The sequence below is a fragment of the Phlebotomus papatasi genome, chromosome 3 (assembly GCF_024763615.1).
Source record: "Phlebotomus papatasi isolate M1 chromosome 3, Ppap_2.1, whole genome shotgun sequence".
NCBI lineage: Eukaryota > Metazoa > Arthropoda > Insecta > Diptera > Psychodidae > Phlebotomus > Phlebotomus papatasi.
Window position 1 is genome coordinate 40412206 of NC_077224.1, and position 16367 is coordinate 40428572.

At 33.0% G+C, this 16367-nt stretch overlaps 1 protein-coding gene across 1 annotated transcript in view; it reads left to right on the top strand.

Annotated features, from left to right (window-relative positions):
- Positions 1 to 16367, top strand: part of LOC129805668 (discoidin domain-containing receptor 2) — a 226134-nt gene that overhangs the window by 199068 nt on the left and 10699 nt on the right. Inside the window, exons 15-16 of the mRNA XM_055853714.1 lie at positions 9847 to 10009; positions 15735 to 15884. Of these exons, the coding sequence (XP_055709689.1) occupies positions 9847 to 10009; positions 15735 to 15884 (313 nt within the window). The remainder of the gene's footprint in view (positions 1 to 9846; positions 10010 to 15734; positions 15885 to 16367) is intronic.

The window sequence follows — 16367 nt, forward strand, 5'->3', positions numbered from 1 at the left end:
CAATTTTCAATTTACGACAATGTGAAGTTTCATCTTGTAAAATGATTTCGCTTTCACAAGTGTGCCTTCCCACCTTATATAGAATTCTGGAAGAACACATATGTAAAGTTTCAATAATATTACATTTTGATAAATCATTTTCAGTTAATGCAAGATAATTGTCTCTACTTTTATCAATAGCAACAGCTGGAAAATCGATATGGATCAGTTCATATCCCTCCCCATTTAAGAAAGGAATAGGCGAAATTTGGAATAAAGTAAATTCATTATTGACACACAAGGGAATTTTGATCACTCCAACTAATTTGGCATTTAGAGAATAGAAGGAAAGGCTTGAGACTTCGTATAAGGATGCTACATCGTTATCAAACGGAATTACAACATCTTTAGGCAATACAAGTGAAATAGATTTTATTTCATTTAAAAAATCATTAGGAGGTAGAAAGAACGGATGAACATGACCAAATGTTGCAGCATGTAATACCGCCAAAATTTGTTGTTGTTCATGTTCCAACTGTTGCATGTCCAACAATACAGTCTCTCCAAGATCGTACAGATCATTCATTATGTTTTGAAAATTAAATTGAGAATCTATTTTCTTCAAACTATCATGAACTTGGAGTACAGCAGTGTCTATAGCTTCTTCGGTTCTATTAAGTTCACTGAGCATGGATTTTACAATAGATAATTGCATATTTGTTTTTCTGATGAAAGTATTAGAATTATTTCGAAAATTTTCCATGACACTTTGTATTTCATCATAATCGTTTTGATTCATAGTTCCGAATAAAAATTTTGATACATCTCCGACAACATTTATAAGTCCTCTTTTATCTCTTCGAGGACGATGTAACTTCATGATTCCTTTTATCATCAGATTTGTATTATTCAGTTGTCTAATTCTTATATTCATTTTAATTTTGCTGGATCTACAAGGCATGTCCTCTATTTTAACATTTTTAGAATTTTTTAAAAATGGATTAATTTTCAGTGTTTCACATAAATCTTCGAATCTTTTAACATGTTCAGACATAATTAAAATACCATCACTTAAAGGTTTAGTATCGCACGCAACTATAACAGTCCATTTTGAGTGACTTATTAATAATTTTCCCAGGGAGTGCACGTGAAAGTTAACGTCCTTTGGCAGTGGCACGATTTCGTAAGGTCGCTCCGCATTTGTCAGAAGAAACAATGACAGGAAAATTGTCAAACCGAAAACAAACCCTGCAGAAAAGAAATTTCTATCAATTTTACTCGACAAATTTCCTCAATAAATTATTATGCACGGTTTTAAATTTCTTCCCGACTAAAATTCTAGTATTTAAAGGCGATAAGACATCAGTGACTATGTAGGGTCCTCTTCTTTTTGGCAAAAACTTTGATGATTCTCCTGGTTTAGATGGAGATTTGTTTAGCAAAAAGACCTTGTCTCCTATATCAAAACTTTCGGCGTTTATATTCTTATCATAGTGATTTTTAGAGTGGATTTTCTGCTCCTTTAGTTTCTGTAACGCAAGATTCTGAATTTTTTTGAGTTTCACTTTCAAATCAAAAATGTAATCATTAAACGTGTACGCAGGTTCATCCTTGCGCGCTGTCATTGATGGGAATTCAAATTTTGTCCCAAAAATAAGTTCATGTGGAGAGAATCCATGTGCCGAGTGTACCGCTGAATTATAAGACGCAATAGCTCGAGGAATCCACAAATCCCATTCCGAAGGGCATTCTTGAACGAAACATCTCAGATAATCTCCGAGAGTTCTGTGAAATCGTTCAAGAGCCCCGTTAGTCTCGGGATGATATGGAGTAGATTGAATTTTCGTAATCTTAAGCATTTTACATACTTGTTTAAAGACTTCTGAGAGGAAAGGAGTTCCTTGGTCTGAGCATACAATAATTGGCGTCCCGAAAATACAGACAAAGTAATTCAAGAAAGCATTAGCGATGGTAGTAGCAGTTTGGTCCCCCATGGGAATGGCTACTAAATATTTAGTAAGATCGCATTGAATTGTAAGAATATACTTGTTGCCCATAGAAGACATCTGCAAAGGCCCTACTACATCTAAAGTCACCTTATAAAAAGGGGAAGTGGAATTTGTCGTTAATGCCATAGGCATTTTTGTTGCTTGGAAGATCTTACTCTTCTGGCAAATCTCGCATCTACTTATATATCGACCAATAACTCTCCGCATATTTTTAAACCAAAACTTTTCTTTAATTCGCTGATAAGTAGATGTTACTCCGCGATGACCACCTAGAGCCGTGTCATGATGCTCCTTAATTACTTTTTCTATTTCTTCCAAATCAGTTAATCGTTCAATTTTATTAAGAAAAATTTCCAAAATCATGTCTGAATCGCTAAAAACGTAATTTATAATTTTCTTAATTAAACAAAATTCGTATTTCCCTCGACATAAATTTGCCTTGTCAAGAATTAGACTGTTAATATTGTGTCGTTCACAGTATTCTCTTAATATTTTGAAAAATTGAAAAATATTAAAGTACTGAACGTTGTTAATTAGAGGAATTTTCATTAAAATGAAAAATGTGTTTTGCGTTTGTAAACTGCTGATGGATTTTATAGGAGAGTTCTCAATAATATTTCGTATTTCTTTCGATTCGATGAAAGGATAATCCGAAGGATCGCTTGTTTCCGGAATCAAAAGAAATAAATTACCTTTAATGTCGTTCGAAATACATTTATCCTCAACCTCAACAAAAACATCACTCAGTCCTGAATGATCATTCTCAATAAAGGATTTAAAATCCTCATCAAATTCCTCGTATTTCCCTTTTTGAATGAAAGGATTGGCCTTGGCCTGGGATCGAGTTACTGCGTTTACAGTTTGAGGAGTCGCTTGAGTGTTGGATATGCGACTTAAAGTATCAGCATTAGGGATAGTACTACCTGCTTTATACTTAATCTCAAATTCAAAATCAGACTCAAGTTTTATTCGCCAACGTAAAATACGGTGAGAGGGATCTTTAATACTAAAGATCCAAGTTAAGGGTTTGTGGTCCGTATAAATGGTAAACTTTCTCCCTACTAAATACTCTCTGAAATACTTACAAAAATAATACTCCCTCCGTTCCGAAATAAGTCGTACGTTTGGCGAAAAATTAGGGATTAAGGAATGGTTTCAGAGAATGTTTTTGTTATTTGCAAATATCTTGTGTATGAACTATCCTCCATGTTCAGGGATAATATCGGGATCCTATCACGATGGTAAGTTGAGGAATTCATAAGGTGAAGTTGTCCATTTTTCGCGTTTTTTTCAAAGAGCTCCGGTAGGTAGTTAATTACTACATAATGGACTGTGATTAACATTACAGGCTAGAATTTGTTCTAAATTTTTTGTATGCACAAGTAGAACTCAACAGTTATTACCGATATGACATTTTTTATATCTCAAATTTTGCAGAATAAGCAATAAAAAGAACATCCTTTTTTATGTGTTCGAATATCTGGATGCAAAATGGTGAGAGATAGGGACTTGGGACCTTCGGCGGACCCCCCATAAGTTGACCCTGGGACTATTTATATGTTTCTCTAAAACATATCCAGAATTGAAGAAAAAATCGCACGACGTGTTTTCGAGCAATCCCAAAAAACATGATTTTGGAGGGGAAGGGAAGGAGTGGGGGCAAAATAAAGGACATATTAATGGTCCCAGGGTCAACTTGTGGGGGGGTCCCCCGAAGGTCCAAAGTCTGTATCTCTCAGAATTCTGCACCTATTTTAGATTGAAAATAAAACGCCAAAAATAAGACATTTTTAAGACATTCCTTCTTCAACTTATCATAAAGACTGGACCCCAATTTTAGTTCAGGACATTAGCAATAGTTCCTTATAAGAGATAATTGTTGATACACAAAACATTTACCAACAAACTTTCCCTTAATCCCAATTTTTCCCAAACGTATGACTTATTTCGGAACAAGAATTTTTCCCAAACGTACGACTTATTTCGGAACGGAGGGAGTAAATTGACAAAGCCTCCTTTTCTATGGTACCATAGTTAATTTCGGCTTTGTTGAGCGTCCGACTCCCGTAAGCGATCACGTGATCACCTTGAGATAATACCGCTCCAATTGCGTATTTCGAAGCATCGGTAGTTAAAGAAAATTCCCTGGACAAATCTGGAAATTTAACCACGGGATATGTAGTCAATTTATTTTTCAATTCCTCGAATGAATTTTGACATTCGATTGTCCATTCGAAAGGCACGTTCTTTGCTGTAAGTCGTATTAGAGGATATGCTATTTTTGAAAAACTGGGTATAAAGCGTCTGTAATAAGACGCTAATCCCAAAAAGGATTTAACCTCTCGAACACATGTAGGTCTCGGAAATTCTGCAACAACTATTACTTTACTTTTATCGACGGATAAAAGTAAAGTACTTCTGACACCACTGTTAGATTAAAAGTCCTGGTTACACTTGCACTAGCTTCTTTATTGTTGTTACTCCGTTGAAGTACAAAGCGACACTCACTCATTGACTCGATAATCAATAATATAATATACAATAATTATGCTTATTAAACAATATAGGCGATTCGCCACAATTAATGATTATTGTGCATTACACTGGAGAAAATTATAAACAATTTTTACAATTCTAATTATTCTAATCAGGGGCCCATCAAGCCTAATTATTATTATTATTATTATTATTATTATTATTATTATTATTATTATTATTATTATTATTATTATTATTATTATTATTATTATTTATTTTAATCAAAGCTGATAGGGTCCGCCCCTCTTACATAGTTTGATTAGAGGAATAAAAAGAAAGTTACAAACAAAGACATATAAAATAATATGCAAAAAAAATCAGAAATCCAAGATTAGCCCTACTCGATCTGGTAGAATCTAGCAATGCCAGCAATGCCTAATAAAAAGTGAAAATATTTTTCACTTTTCCTTGTAAAAATTTTGCAGCTATTGCACCGCTTTAGGAAAAAAATTGCCAATAGTCTTCAGTGCCTCTATGCAAAAACGTATGGAAAAATGAAATGTCGAGAGGCCCCTTGTTCTAATAATATTCTCTTTAGAGCTCACTTTTGCGAATAAAATGATTAAAGTAAATAAAATTATATTCTTGAAAATTTATAAATGCAGATAAAAAATATGCAAACGGCTGTACCAGCCTGGTCTTTGTCTCTTGTTGTCATCTCCCACAAAAAAAAATCAACAATGTACCCTATATTTGTTAATAAGAGCTTATACAATTCGTTAAGGAATTTTTTCGTAGTTTTACTCTGGAGGTTGGTTATCGACACTAAGACGGCGATGGGCGCATGGGAGGTGTTTGATTTTTCAAGATGAAAAATAATTACAATTCAATAAAAAGCCGATAATGGATAATATAATCAAGAAATGTTGGTCAATTGAAAGCTTTCTCAGATGTCAAGATATTGTAGGACATACTTACGAAGCGTACGAATTTCCTATAGTATAAAAGTAATGACGAGTAATATTTTGAGTATACAATCAGTCTTACGTATTAAATTTTTTAAAATATTTTTTTTCCTTTAAAATTTGTGAAAAAGTATTTCCACCGTACAAAAACTATTATTAAACCTTGAACTCTTTACTTTACACTGCCACTGAGCTGTTAATTGAAAGTTATTGCTCTATTTTATGCACTTATTTCATCATTTAAACCATATTAAACAATGCATTAAAACACATAATAAAAACGCTATAAAATAATAATCATTATAATTAAATTCTTGAGCTATTTTTAAAATGTTGTGGTCATCATTCTCATTTTGATATAGCAGATATATTGAAATTCGAAATGGATTAACGTAGTGTTTGATCTTGTTGACCACAGGTGTCAAAGTCCTTTTACTCTTAATTGAAAATGTTCAAAAATTATACAGTTATTATTAATCGTATCGAGATATTTATTACAAGGTAATCATTTTTACAATGCGTTATATCCCGTGTTGGAAGAATCTGCGAAGTCCATTGTAGACCGCCCAGGAGCGCCTTCCCGCAGTATGGTGAATGCTTCTTCCATGCTCCCGGAGTTGTTGGGCGAGGCGGTGCATTTTTATTACGTTATATCACAGTGAAAATGTCTTTTTCTAAACATTCAGATCTTTGCACCGGGCGGGACTCGAACTCACAACAGTGAATCGAGCCAGGGAATCGATCCGCCCAAGAGTCAACGGTCTTGCCTATTGCGCCACTGATTCCCCAATTATACAGTAATTAAATTTCAATTCACAGATTTTCAAAATTAGGAGGTAATTTGGGTAGTTTCTATTATTTCGGTTTTTTTTATTTTTTTTGGTACACGGGTACACCTTATAGTACTTTTAAAAATAATAAATGTTTGTTAAATATTTGAATACAAAAAGAACACTAAAATCATAGACAAAATTAATAAAAAAAACGTAACAGAGCGTGATCACTAAACGACTTCAAATTCCATAGCTTTTATTCTTTTTTTTTTAAACAAACCGCTCAATTTGTTTTTTAGGTTAGCTAAAGCAATTAAATCTTAAACTGCGATATTAGTAACAATATTGTTTGATAATTTTGATGTCAATTAACAGATTGAAAAAAAGTCATTCGCATTTTTCATTCATTGAGAAAGATAATTTCTAGATCAAAAGTGTCCACTGAAAAATAAGTGTTATTTTCATTTTTCAAAAAGTATTTATGAAACTCATCTCCCTGAAGCTGAATTTTTAAAATAAAAAAAAAAAATAAGAAAAAAGTTTAAATGTTGTACTTTAAGTTTAAGAGTTTGAAGTAAAAAAATATTGTGTTGAAAAAGAAAAAGAAAAAAAATGTTTTTTTTTTTAAGTTTTCTTGAGTCACGTAACTCCTTTACCTAAGTTTGACATGCGGTATAATTTCTTTTTCTTGAATAGAGATTGGGTTATCACATCAGCATTATTTTTTGCATATGATTGAAAAACGTTTCATGCTAAAAATTTTTAATGACCAAAAGGAGATTCAAACTCAGGGCATTTGCATCATATAGCGTGTACTCTATTACTTCATCTGTTGTCGTTTGCATCGACCATTGTCGTATCTGCATTTCTTTCAACCGCTTTCATCTGCATTTCAACCGAGCAAATTCATAGCTAAAAATAATAATAAGTACCTTGGATACATATTTCAAATTATTCACTTTGCTTTAAATTATATGAAGGATTTAATTTTCTGGTTAAATTAGAGATTTGACAATCGAAATGTTTCCAAAATAGCTTTTGGGATTATTCCATGAGCATTGTCCGGGAAAGAAAAAAATCTATACTTAAAGTTAAAGGGGTATCCTGATCTCCAAGGTCAGGAACTATAAAGGATTTTTTTTTAATTCAAACGACAAATTAAAGCATTTTCGAAGATAAAAAGACGAAAACGAAAGTAAAGGTGCACCCAGCAGATTTGCAAGCGCTTCGGCTGACTTTGAATTTAATTTCATGACTTTGAATTTAATCGCGTTTTTCCCGTTTCCCTATCTTCTAATTTTTATGATTTCGTCTAATTGCCCGAAAAATATCGTCGGTTGGATCAGAAACTTTGCTAATTGAATTTTCCTTGCATCTAAATTTAAAAAAAAAAAACATTTAAAAATATGTTTTATTTTCTACAGCATGTTAAAGTCAATATATTTTAGTCCGAAACACGCCCCTAAAAAACACTTTAAAAATGTTCCGATTTCACGTTTTTTACCGGTTTTTTCTTGGTTCAAGTTCAATCATGAAACACACTTATAAAATTTGATATTTTTATATTAGTTTTCTGCACAATAGTTATAAGCTAGCGAGCTAGCTGCACATTTCACGCTAGTTAGGGAAAGCTGCGACAAGGCGGTTCAGTGAACTCTTCATTAGCTCGTCATTTTGTAAATCTTTTTTTTGTCTAGAAAAAAATTCTTGAAATACTTTAAACATGTATAAACTTGTGTCAGCCAAAATCTTGAAAGCTAAAATCCAGAACGCCAAGATCCTGTAAAGCCCAAATCCTGAAGGGACAAAATCTCGAATTGGTCGAAATCCCGAAGGGGTAAAATCCCAAAAAGCTAAAATCCAAAAAAGACCAAATCCCGAAAATGAAAATCTTGAACGCCAAAATCCCAAAAGCCAAAATTCCGAATGGTCAAAGTCTCCAAAAGCTAAAATCCTGAGATCCAAAATCTCAAAGGCCAAAATCCCGAATAGTCAAAATCTTGAAGGGGACGAAATGAGACGGAGAATTATGTGTAGAATGATTTCCCAAAATACAGAACATTTCCCTTTGCCTGAAACAAGCACGGGTGCAATCGTGGGAATAGCTATGACACTTTTAAGAATTCGGGACTTTGGCCTTCGGGATTTTGGCCAATTCGGGATTTTGACTTTCGGGATTTTGGCTTTCGGGATTTTAGTTTCGGGATTTTTGCTTTTCGAGATTTTGGCTGTCGGGATTTTGACTTTCGGGATTTTGGCTTTCGGAATTTTGTCTATTCGAGATTTACCACCCATTTGGGATTTTTGCATTCGAGATTTTCCTTTCAGCATTTTGCCGGGACCCGTATTAACGTGTAACATAGATTTATAAAAGTTTTATCGTATCCTTTATCATATCAAAAAATCGCGTAACACAGTCAAATTTTAGTCTCATAATTCAGAGTCCCTCCTTAATGTTTTTTTAGATAATTAATTTCCCCTTAATATTTAAAATAAAATATTACATTTCATATGAATAAATTTAGATTTATACACGCCTAAAATTTTTCTGTATCACTGACTTTTATTTAGAGCTCATAAAGATCATATTTATAATTTCTTGCATCTTAAGTCGAAGAGGGCAAAGTAATAAAGTCATGTATTGGCAATTAGAAGCAACAAAATTGTCTGGAAAATTTGAATAAATTCATGAATATTCATTGCAGACTTTTTGAAGATTTCCTGCGTAGAATGATGAATCAATGTATGTAATTAAAAGTTTGATGACTGGGTATTGTATCTCAATTTAGCAGCAGACAGTTCATGGGCCTAATTTTACTTTCACATCTGATCAAAGTTAAGGGCAAAAAGTTAGTCTGTAAACGACAGCTTTTTTTTCTTTCATTTCCATTGGTTGTGCGCTCGTGAAGGCTTTTCCACTGATTTTATGAAGTATGAAAAATTGTTCATTGTTTACAGTTCTTCAAGAGTCATATGCACTCATTTTTTTTAAATGTTTATGTCATTTTGTACATGAATTGTGATTAACTTAGGGAATGCTTTTTGAGTTGGAGAAAAATCACTCATAAGCTGACAAAATGCAACGGAGGGTTGTTTTTTTTTAGTGCCTTTCTCTCTGTCTCTTTGGGTAAAGGATCTTACAGAGACAAAAGGGAGTTTGCATGTGCAAATCTAATGTGGTTGCAAGGACCCCTCTCTTGTGGAAAATCCTTCCCAAGAGTTCTGGCCAAACATACTCGCCCTTTAATCAGGCACTACCATGCAGAAGCACATACTCACAATGTTTCCATTTGGGGTTTTTGGTAGGGTAGTAAGTACACATATAACGAACCACAACCCTAATTCCATTTAAATCCACTTGAGCAATAATAATAAATAATAAAAATATTTTATAAAATCGAGTTTCCAACCGTCAATTTTTGAGGGTGGATGTGTGGGAGATGTTGACAAAAAAAAGGAGAAGAGAGGTGCAATAGAGATGAAAATGGAGGAGGGTGGATGGGAAAATGACAAAATTGTCGTAATAAATGTAATTTTGGTGTAATGTTTTTTTCACTCTCATTTTATCCTCTGCTTTCTCCCCTTTCTCTTCATGCCTCTTTTTCCGGTGGCTGCCACAAAACGTGCGTTGAACAACGAAAGGAGCTGCATTATTGGGCCACATCTGGAAGTAAAAATCTGCACTGTGGGTGCGGTGATAAATCGTCTCCAGTATCCAGGAGATTACTGCCATTTGGAGGGTGCCGCTGGTCGACAATCTCAACCAATGCCAATTCGCTGGATGTCCTGGGAGAGTGTTTTACTGGTAAATTGAAGCATTAGTTGTTCTCTCCTCTTTTTTTTACCTTTTTTTTTGTTGCTGCCAAAGTACAATCCATGAGACACTTTAATTGAAAAATATGAACATGTTTGGAAATTTATCTTCCTTTCCAAACGGCCTTATGTCTATGATTTCGCAGTCAGACTTTTCCACGTTTTTCCTGGCTGAAAAATGAAGAAGAGTATTTGTCATACTTATCTTAATTCATGGTTTCATTAAAGCATTTTAGAAAAGAGTAAATATTGCTATATCATTATAATTTTCTTTTGTTTATCATAAATAGGGGAAAGTACTCTCCCTTCGAATGTTCAGGTCTTCGAATAATATGAATTTCTTTTACTTTTCCTACAAAGGAGAAAATATTTTGTAAAAATGTTCGTAAATGCTTGTGAATTCCTATAGGGGAGTTATGAAATGCTCGTGAATAGTAGAACCCACAAACATGTTCGTAAAAGTTTGTACTTTTTTCACAAACATTATTCGTAACATGATCACTTGACGGGCATTTTTTGTACTTTTACAAGCATTTGTTCGTAAATGTTCGTAAACACAGAAAAAAATGTTCGTAAATTTTGTCATTTGTTCGTAAATGTTTGTTTCCCTGTCGAACCTTTACGAACAAATGACAAAATTTTACGAATATTTACGAACAAATTTTTGTAAAAGTACAAAAAATGTTCGTCAAATGATCATGTTACGAACAATGTTTGTGGAAAAAGTACAAACTTTTATGAACATGTTTGTGGGTTATACGATTCACGAGCATTTCGTAACTCCCCTATAGGAATTCACAAACATTTACGAACATTTTTACAAAATATTTTTTTCTGTGTAAGAGATTTCTACATGATTTTCTCATAATTATCAATAATTGATAATAAGCTAACTAATATTTAATAGAAATGTTTAAGTCTCTTTGGTAAACTTAAAGAAAATTCACATTATTCGAAGGCATGAACGTTCGAAGGAAGAATACTTTCCCTTAGTGGGAAAATTATGGGAGCAGTCAGCACCTTTGAATTAGTATGTTTTCTCCTATTTTTCAATAGAATTGGATCTTACTATGATATAATTTGCTTCAACAAACCAATTGTGGAGCTAAATTAAATTATGATGAGAGTCGCTTCCATTTTAAAATTAATAGGAGAAAAGTCCTAGGGGAAGTGGGGCACATTTGAATTGGGACAACTTTAAAATAAAGCTTTTTTCTGCTAAATTTTAAATAGAATTGAGCCTTATTATAATGCAATTTAGCTTCGGAATTGAGCTGTGAAGCCAAATATTCTTTCCGTGCAGAAGTAGATCTTGAAAAATTCGAAAATCTATTTTAAGATCCAAAAGAGCCCAAACAGAAGTAGATTTTGATTCTCCAATAGTGTCTTGGATTAAAGGTAAATGGAATCTGTTTGCAAAAAAACTCGTTGAAGTTCGAAGAATTCAAATTCAATTTCGAATTTTCATGCTAAATTTTCGGACAAGGTGGGAAAAATTCATCAAATATCACACTAAAAAGCTGGCAAAAGAGTTACTCAGTGATTATGGAGTGATTAAATAATGTGTCAAGAATAGTAAACGTCGTTGTTCTGTTTTTTTCCTCACAACAATGTGAAGACCGTCACATTTTGACACTTGAGCACTTCGAAATTCGAACAGGGTGTAACTTTCGTCACCTTGCGAAAGTATTAAGAAGTAATAAAGTCTCTTTTTTGGATCTTCAAATAGACTTTCGAATTTTTCAAGATCTACTTCTGTACGGAAAGAAAAGAGACTTTCTTACTTCTTAATACTTTCGCAAGGTGACGAAAGTTACATCGTGTTCGAATTTTGAAATGCTCAAGTGTCAAAATGTGTCGTTCTTCACATTGTAGTAAGGAAAAAACAGAACAACGACGTTTGAGTAACTCTCTTTTGCCAGCTTTTTAGTGTGATATTTGATGAATTTTCCCTACCTTGTCCGAAAATTTAGCATGCAAATTCGAAATTGAATTTGAATTCTTCGAACTTCAACGACTTTTTGTGCAAATAGAGTTCCATTTACATTTTATCCAAGACACTTGGAGAATCAAAATCTACTTCTGTTTGAGCCCATTATATCACGGTAAGATCCAGTTGCTAAAATTTGGTGAAAGAGGCTTATTTCAAAGGTGCCCAGTTCTCCCTATTTCAAGAGTGCCCAATATGCCAAGGTGCGCCACTTCCGCCTTTTCAGAATATTTTTGTAAATTTGATAAAATTACTTTAAAAAAATAAGTGAATAATTGTATCCTTTTAAAAGTTTGTCAAAAGGATGTCATATCCCAATCTGATACTACTTTTTTCATGTTCAATTTAAAAAAAAATAAATAAATTTTCGAAATAAATTTAATTGCAATAAAAAGACGCCCTTTTACCAAACTTTAGGCATTCGCCAACTACACTTACAACACTTTTCCATATTCTGAAAAAAATCTTTGTTTTTTAACAAGACAAGTTTGTCAAAAGGATATTTTTCATTTGAGAAAACTTTCTTACCTGTTTTAGGGGAAGTGCTTATAATTTTGGACAGTCTGCATATAAGCATCGATATCCTAAGTTTGAAGTGCCATATTTTCAATACTAATTGACTTTTCTTGTTACTCTCTTTTCAGAAGGATTGTTTAGAAACTTGGCAAGCTATTTATCATCTCATTTTTACTAAAATTAGTTTTAATACGTTTAAAAATGAATTGATATGTAGAGGTGAATTTGACTCTTATTTTGGACAACTTGGTTATTAATTTTTACAACTTGTCTGTAAATTTGGACAGATAATCCGCCTCAATAGGATGCCCATTATTCTTCATTTTATGAACCAATCTTACCAAGTCCTCTTCCTGGTCATGTAAGGGAAACGTGGAATGTCACAAGAAGCCCAGAAACTTTCCATATCATTCATTAAAGTGAGTTGACTTCGGTACTCCAAGTACGTGCGGATTCGCTCATTCCCTGCCCTTTCCGGGAGCCTTTCAAGACATTTCTCACTGCATCTCTTTCGTAGAGATGATGCTCCTTCATTTCTCCAGGCATTTGTCCAACCTAGTCATCACAAAAGCTAAAACTTCACGAAATTTCGTGAGAAAAACACCTGTCCAAAATAAGAATCATCACCTCACTGGTGAATGTCTTAAAAAATTTCCCATTTTTCACATGAAAAATATAATTCACAAGGCAAATCTCACTTCAGGTCAAATGTACAAATCATCAGTAACGTGAATCAACACAATATTCAATGAATATTCAATAATATCACTCAAAAACAGCGAACAAACTTTGTTAGTACTTCACCAAAACTAAATAAGACTGAAGTAAGCCACGAAGTTCTGTCATATTTCTCGTAAGCAATTGCTCAAACTGAATTTTCAACAAAGCAATTTCAACTCAAATCATATTCAAATTTTAACGTATTTAGTGTTAAAATATTCCAAAAAGAACAAATATTTAGATAGAATTCATTATTCATCAAATATTGGAATAAAAATCCATCATTTTAATCAATTTATTTTTAGTGTCCAATGTTATCCTCAAAGTGTCCAAAATAAGAAACTGGACAAAATTAGAAGCATTTCCCCTATATGGAAAACTAAATTGAATTGAAATTGAAAAAAAACACCCTTTTGAGAAACTTTTATTAAAATTCAGGTATCTTCCAAGTAAATTTACAAAACTCTTCTACGGTCTTTTAAAAAAGTTTTGTCTTTTTAACAAAATAAGTTTGTCGAAAGGATATTTTTTCCATACTAATACTAATACGCAGGCAGACCTTTTCAATCGAATTCCTCGTGTACTAGGGGAAAGCGCGCTACCTTCGGACGACTCAAGATTCGGATAATTCAATTTTTGTCTCTATGTTCTTTATGGATTTCACCCATAGTTCTTTTTTTAAAAATTTGAAGTATTGGACTACCTATTAAAATATTATATTGAAAAAAAAATTTGTGCGAAGCATAAATCGTCTGAAGGTACCGAGCTTTCCTCTATAGGGAATTCGAACTCGGGACACTGGCATCACAGAGCGAATACTGTATCATTTGACCCATTGAGTGCCCCAATTAAATCTTAACCGAAAAAAAAAGATATTGCACATTAGACTTTTCTAGTGCATAATAGTGATATTCCAGTGAAGAATGAAAAAAGGAAATCTTTCTCCTGAACATTTTTTTAGTACATGATTGCTCTCATGTACTTCTGCGTATTCAACTTTTCTTTCTATTGATTCCTGTCACGACTGTTTGGTGATTTTGGAACACGGCGAGAATTGAGGAAAACAGTCGTTACATGAACCTACACAAAGAAAAGTCGATTACGCAGAAGCACATGGGAGCAATCTTGTACTAAAAAAAAAGTGTACAGGAGAAAAACTTCCCCTTTTCATCTACCATTGAGATAGCGCTTTAGGCTACTATCCCAGTGAAAAATGAACATGATTTTTTTTAGCACTTTACTGCTCTCTAATGCTTATGCATTATCGACTTTTCTTTGCGTAGATTTCTGTCTCGACTGTTTTCCTCGGTCCTTACTGTGTTCTAAAATGAGATTTTAAAAAATCTTAGCTAACCACCGTAACAACCAAGAAGTCGTAAAGAGAACCAATATAAAGAAAAGTCAATTATGAAGAAGCACTTGAGAACACTAAAGTGCTAAAAAAATATGTTCATTTTTTCATTGGAATAGTACCATAACTCATTTTGAGAAATTATCCAAAGCAGAATAAAATTCATGTTGTTGTAAATTATTATTTTAACTAATTATTTATTTATTGTTTATTTAAACATTAATGTGAATATCGAAATTTTTACGTTTTTATCTTTTAAAATCTTATCGCAATATTGAGCACATTTTTTTCTAGAATTAGAGTCACAGAGGAACAAGTACCATGAGTTGTATCTTAGTATCACAAACATTTATAAACTGTATTAAAACTAACTAAGTCCAGCTAGATATTCTTGGTTATTGGGTATTGCAAAGTGTTTAACAAATTTTTGACTAATCAGTTTATTATCTAAAACCAAGTTGTGTTTTCGGAAGTAATTTATTCCTAAAACTGACCCACACTCCCCTATACATAAAAATCGCAAAAATGGAATTGTGCCCCTGTAAATTCGACAAACGATATATTTCATAGTATCTTAATTTTATTTCCACAAAAAATAAAATGACTAAAATTATGTAAGTAAAATTTAGAATACTTTAGCGTCTTTTTATTGCAATCTGGAAAATTCTAGGCGGATAATTCCTTTTTAGTTCATTCATATTCTTAATTAATTTTAGGTATAAATCGATTTCTTGCATTTAAAATTATTTATTGTTTTCGTGTAACAAAGAAAGAAAAAAATCAAGAAACTAAATTATTTTGAAAAAAGGAAATATTCGTTAGCTTTTTTTTTTGAGAATAAAATTCATATTTTTGTTTGCAAGTCTTCAGAACGTTTCCTTTTCATAAATATATATATTTTTAGAATTCAGTAGAGCTTTGAATGTGATATACTATTTGCTTACCCCAGAAAAAAAATGCAATTTTTCATTTTTCTGTGTTTTAAATAATTTTAATCAACTCTTGGGGCAGCTCTAGCAATAATTTACTAGAGAAAAATAAGCACACAACATCCGACACTTGGAAAATCCAACTCATTCATGCATTATATTTTCTGTGACATATATTCTCATGTGTATTCTGCAATTTTGCCGTCCACAGGGAAAATTCACATCAAAGTCTGATGTTTGGTCATTTGCAATAACGCTCTGGGAGATCCTCACATTCGCCCGGGAGCAGCCCTTTGAGAATATGAGCGATGAGAAAGTAATTGAGAATATTGGTCACATCTATCAGGATGATAAGAAGCATGTAAGTCACCGTCTATTTATTATTTATCCCATATACAACAAACTTTTAGACCAAGTCTTTTATGAACGACCATCTCTCTTGTTATTTGGAATGAAAAAAAAGGGTGAAAGGAAAACTACAAAAAAGGTAGAAGGATGACATTGTGCCATGAGATTTTAACATTTCCTCCCAGGAGAACGTCTGCGGTATTGGGGAAACTATTTGCACGTCTGTTTTTAATTTTTAGTCACTCTCTGTTCATCTTGCTTGTTTTGTCTGTGGTTTTTTTCTGTCCTTCAATGTTTGCTAACGACAAGGCAGAGAAAGGAGCGACAAGAGATTCCCATCCTCCTCCGCAATTCTTTCCAATTTTTTTCCCTGAGTTAATTGCACAGGCACGAAGAAAACACAAAACAAGCATAAAAGACATTTTAGTAGATTTTTTTATATTCAAGGGGGGATAATATGGTAAAAAAAAATGTACACCACTTTCGGTATTTTCAC